This window comes from Atta cephalotes (assembly GCF_000143395.1).
Source record: "Atta cephalotes unplaced genomic scaffold scaffold00016, whole genome shotgun sequence".
Lineage (NCBI taxonomy): Eukaryota > Metazoa > Arthropoda > Insecta > Hymenoptera > Formicidae > Atta > Atta cephalotes.
Window position 1 is genome coordinate 5266852 of NW_012130080.1, and position 5831 is coordinate 5272682.

Below are 5831 nucleotides of genomic sequence, written 5' to 3' on the forward strand. Positions count from 1 at the left end.
TTAACTAATATATATATATATATATATATATATATATATATACTTTATTTCAAAATTGATTATATCATATTACTGTATTTAGATATTTTATATAAAGTAGCATTTAATGTGCACTAATCAAGTGGAGCGCGTAACTGAATTCACCATGATAGATTATTGCTCGTAGGCATGGATTCAATATTTCTACATGGCCACGTGGATATGGACGTTGTGTTACGCGCTGGACATGAAATTACTATTGGGAGATAAAAATGGACGTCCTGTGTGCTATCACACTTTAGCCTGGGTACTTCCTGCCATTCTTACCTCGTTCGGGCTGATCATTCTATACATTCCCGATGCAAAGTCAGATTTTAGAAATATCACAAATTATTTCGTACACTCTTAGAGTGCAACAGTAACAAATGCGAAATTGTTTTGCAGTTGCCACAACTTAACGTCATTATCCAGTGCGATATTGCGTATCCTTCCGAATTACTTCGCCACGTATATGCTACTGGCAGTGGTCATGATCGTGAATCCCATTCTGTATGTTGCATCGACTCGTGATCTTGAAACGGTGGTTCTGTACAGCATGGCTCAGATGACTGGCAGAGAGCGAAAGTTGATACAAACGATTAGAATAAAATTTGCTCTCATCAATTTGGTCTACTATGTGTGCTGGACGCCCAATTTAATTAATGGATTACTATTGTGGATCTTATGGTTTCAGTTGCCAATCAAGGCAATCATCACTTTATGGTACATAATGGTATGTTCATATAAATATCATCATTTTAAATGCATAGATAAATATAAGTAAATTGAGTCAATTTCTAACCAACAGGCTGTGACAAACCCTCTTCAAGCGTTTTTTAACGCAATCGTTTATCAATCATGGACTCGAAGGGAGAAATTACGTTTTGAATGTTGTCAAAATTTTAAATCGAGCACTAATATAAATTTAAATGCGATCTCCAAAATAGATAGCGACGTGCATATTTCTGAATCATCTCCATTACTAAATCCACGAACAGGATACGAACAGAAAATACCACATATCAGTATAAATCATGGATCTTCGTCTCTGTGAGAATCTATTTTACTGCCAGTTTATCAAAAGTAAATAGTATCGTGCTACATAGAAATTCAATATTTCCGAGGTTTACAATACCCATATCAGATTACGGATTAAGATTAAGATTTAATTAGAACATTAACAATCAAAAGAAAGAAAACCAATAAGTAAATTTAATGAACTTTGATTCCAATCTAATCTCAATCTTGATCTGTAATCTGATACGGGCATGGGAAAAGTTAAAACATAAAATCAGTTTTTATATATAAATTGTGCATTTTTATTAAAGCACGATTTTTTAATAAGATTTTTTAAAAAACGTCTCGACTAAATCAATATTTTATTAAAAAATTTTTCGAAATGTGACAAGAGAAATATTGTATAAAATAGAATTTTTAATATATTACACAGAAATATCGTATTAAAATATAATTTTTTATACATTATACATTCGCGATATAATAAACAAAATAAATGAACATAATTTAGCTAATATTAAGACATAACATCTACAGAAAATCAAGATTTTGAAACAGACCAGAAGAAGATATAAAACGGATGTATGCAAGTTTTTTAAACAGAAGATTCGGCGCACAGATGCATATGTAATGTAAAATGAACTGTTTAATTACTTTTAAAAGATAGAGTGCCTTTTTAAAAGATAGTAAATATTCTTTTTTACAATATGCGTTGTATAATGTCTCATAAATAAAAAGATATAACAAAATAAAAGTAGAGCATGTATATATAATAAGGATTTCATTATTAATAACATTTTGTACTTAAACTTTACGTGTTATACACTCTAAATACTGTCAAAATATATCTTTTCTCTATATCATAATATCACGATCAACGGCGGTCACATGCATATTATATGTACATATATTTCATTTACCTATTTTAATATTGCATTTTGTTATACACACACACACACGTACACACGCACGCACGCACGCACACACACACACGCACGCACGCACGCACGCACGCACGCACGCACGCACGCACATATATATGTGTATATGTATATAAATTGGCAATGAAAAAAGTACAAAATCTTATATTTTAAGAATTCATCAATATCTGCATAGTCATCTCTCTCAGAAGCGAGAAAAAATAATACGAATAATATTAATAAGAGAGAGTTTCGCGTATAAGATTGAAATTAAAATGAAAAAGTAGATAGAATTACTCTAATGGGATTACTTTAAATATTCTATATAAATTTTGATGCATCTCAATCTATTATATTATAATCACCCAATATTGTTTCATGAATATAAATTTCATTATTTATATAGATATAAGATAAAATAATCATTTGGATTTCTCGCTTCTGATGTCATAATTAACGATGAAGAAATTGCGCATTCGTTAAATTATTGTTTTTTGCTCATCGAGTATTGTATAATAAATTAATAGAATAGGAAGAACTTTTAATAGTTACAAAAAATATTACAGATTATACTGTTTATAAGATCTTTAAATTATTTTATGCAACGAATTGTAAAGATAATTAAATATATGTTATTAATTTTTTATGAAGTTATTTATATTAATTTTAAATTCAAATTAAATCATTTATTCAAAGCAAATTCAAATCTCTATTTCATTGCTATGCCAAAAAATGTAAAATGTAAAAATGTAAAAACTAGAACATATAGAAAGCCATTCCTCCCTACAAATAGTACTTCCTTTTAAAATGTATTATAAAAGAATTAGAATTTTTCATTTATCTGTTTGGCACTTTGGCAAAGTCTGCATTATTGTTCCGCTAATGTTCAAAATAAAAAAACAAAGCACTTGACTTATACACACAAATACACAAAATATTTTATACTTAAAGAAAACTTAAGCCTCAGAATCGTCATGTTAAATTTGCACCATCAAGAGGGAAGATTTGAAGCTCCAAGCGTTAAAGACGTGATTTCACGAATGATCATTTCGGCGATTCTCCATGCTAACTCCTCTTTAGCCTGTTAATAGTGATTAATGCATTAATTAAATAATGCAATTATATGTAAATAAATTATCATTATGTCTTTTATTAACAAATCATTCTAACGTTATAAAATGTCAGTATTATAAAATGTTTACCTTATCTTGTTCTATATTTACAAATCGTTTTACAACACGAGTTAGGCGAGATTCTGAAATTGTTTACATAATTGTATACAATCTCGTATATATACATATCAGTTCAAACTTATTATAAACGTGACTTACCATATTTTCTATGAGGATCTGGCTCTATTTCAGTAATAAATCTACCTAAGTTGTCAACGTAACCAATGCTCAAACTATAAAATATACCGAATTATTTATAACTTACAAATTAGTACGAATGTGTGTACAATATTAAATTCAATCAAATACCTATATTTATTACGTCGCCATAAGGAATCTGGATCGTAAAGTTGCCTAGTGTCAATATTCAGATGACTATTAATAGTTTTCTTATTATCAGGTAATTTGTTGCCATTATTTCCTATTTGAGAAATACTTGGCATACTAGTACACACTGAGCTTACTTCACTGCTGCAATCGGAACCTGCAAATAAATATATTTTTTTCAAAATTATATATAATATATAAATATATAATATATAAATATAATATATAAAACTATTGGGTTGTCCGGAAAGTTTGTGCCGCAAAAGATTTAAATTTAATAAATGTATATTAAAATTTAAATCTTCTGCGTTTCAATTTTTTTTCAAAATCGAACTTTCCCGACAACCCAATATCTATAAACATTATATATAAAAGAAGAAAACACAGATATTAAGATATGACTTTCTAATTCTTTAATATTCTTTCATGAATATTAACACAATATTGCAATCAACAATCGATATCAACCTGTTCTTCTTATCTTGGAATGTAAACTCGGACATGGACTGGTTTGAATTGTGTTGATTAACTCTGATAAGTATTTATAATACAGCTGCGACGATAAGAACACTGGCAAATAATGCTAGAAGAAAGTATTGGCTTTTAATACAACTACTTCAATGTAAGAGTCTATTTAGTAAGTGTGATCTATATGGAGATCAAGATAAATTTGTGTAATAGATAAATGTACCTTGTTGAGAAAATTATATACAATTTTACTAGGTTTATCAAAACAATCGGGTTGTGGACCGCTCTCATCCTCACGGCAAATATTTTGTTCCACATGAAAACGAATCTTGTCACTAAATCCAAGAGGCATAGTTGCTTGTAAACTGAAATATCTGTGAGAAAGGTAATAACATTATAAATTATTTTTCTTTCTTCCTAACTTCTTCCTTCATAACTTCTTTCCTCCGTATAATCATATATATTTTAGAAATTACTTCTCGTAAATAATAACGGCATCAGATTGCACTTCTTCGGGATTGGTTGCTCCCTGTTTCTCCAAGAAATTCTGCTTATAACTTATAGCCGACATCCAAAAGTCCAATAATTCTCGCTTATTCTCAAGTTCCATAAACTGTAAAGAACAAAATCTCTCAGAAAATTTCTGTAAAATAATGATCGTGAAAGACGATGCAAACCTCCATGAAGTAAAAGAATGCTGTTTCGTTGTATAATATATCTGCTAATTGTACATTGCCACTAGTGAGCACGTCAATTTGATGCTTACAGTGAAATTCGCTTCGTAAAAAATCATTAATATATCTGCGAAAAATACAATGTTTTAAAATGCATTGATTATTTATTCGAACGACATTTATCAATATATGAATATACATCACTTACTCGTTTTCTAATATATCGTATACTATGTTTTGAACAGCAGATAGGCACCGTAATATAGGCTCAATGTTTTCCTGGACAATAGCCTTCTCCATATCTAGCCTTAATTCTTCAGATATTTGATTTACATCCAGAGCTTCTTTGAGAATATACTTCTTGTAAATTCTCAAAGCATCCTGCCTAGTCGTCGTTGTGTCGTGTCTCTTACCTTCACAATCGTGATTTGATTGTCGCGTGTCGCTTATTGCCTGACTAGTCTTTGGCATATCGTTAGACGTTACATCACATGTTCTCTCATCGAATGGTATTTCACTGCTCGTTTGAGTATTTACATTGCTAGCGAGCATGTCACAGCTAAAGTTTTCATTATCGTCTAAGGAAGTAGGCAAGGCGTTCATTATCTCCTTTTGATTCGACTGTCTGACTTTCTGTGTATCTGGCATCTCGAATGCACTACACAAGCATTCCACTTCTAACCAGAACTTAATGAGAGCTATGTGCTTTCTGATGTCCATAAACTGGATGAAATAACCAAGGGCACTTTTGTCCTTAAGTATTTCCGGCAGAGCTTTAGACAACCGAGAACTGAAGGCGCATACTTCCTTAATGTCATTATTGAGAATCTCCTCCTCCTCTTCTTCTTCGAGACTGTACAATATATCCGAGGATGTCTGAATAGACGATGCACCATCATTGAATACATCTATCAGAAAGTTTCCGGAACTTGTCAATTTTGTAGGTGAAGTTTCTGGTATTCCGGACTTATCCCTCTGTCCTAGAAACATTATATGCAATTTCATTCTGATGACAATTAAAAACGAAATCATTAAAATTGATGAAAAATGTGTACTATATTGTAAACAGTCACTTTTCAAGAATAATTATTAGAAAATTTAATTTACTTTTGAATGTAAATTTTGTGTGTGTGCGTGCGTGCGTGTGTGTGCGTGTGTGTGTGTGTGTGTGTGTGTATGGTGTGTGTGTGTGTGAAGTAATATATATATATAATAAATAATATATATATAATAAG

General features: G+C 30.6%; 2 protein-coding genes across 2 annotated transcripts in view; one reads left to right on the forward strand and one right to left on the reverse strand.

The window, feature by feature from the left end:
• LOC105618453 (G-protein coupled receptor 143-like) overlaps positions 1–1072 on the forward strand; it is a 3067-nt gene extending 1995 nt beyond the window's left edge. Inside the window, exons 2-4 of the mRNA XM_012199990.1 lie at positions 167–345; positions 424–751; positions 827–1072. Coding sequence (XP_012055380.1) covers positions 167–345; positions 424–751; positions 827–1072 — 753 coding nt within the window. The remainder of the gene's footprint in view (positions 1–166; positions 346–423; positions 752–826) is intronic.
• A 1874-nt stretch (positions 1073–2946) lies between these two features.
• Positions 2947–5831, reverse strand: part of LOC105618364 (A-kinase anchor protein 10, mitochondrial) — a 4188-nt gene continuing 1303 nt past the window's right edge. The window contains exons 2-10 of the mRNA XM_012199907.1: positions 4805–5576; positions 4600–4723; positions 4399–4535; positions 4146–4296; positions 3923–4037; positions 3437–3611; positions 3287–3360; positions 3158–3210; positions 2947–3036 (exon numbers count right to left, since the gene is read on the reverse strand). Of these exons, the coding sequence (XP_012055297.1) occupies positions 2947–3036; positions 3158–3210; positions 3287–3360; positions 3437–3611; positions 3923–4037; positions 4146–4296; positions 4399–4535; positions 4600–4723; positions 4805–5576 (1691 nt within the window). The remainder of the gene's footprint in view (positions 3037–3157; positions 3211–3286; positions 3361–3436; positions 3612–3922; positions 4038–4145; positions 4297–4398; positions 4536–4599; positions 4724–4804; positions 5577–5831) is intronic.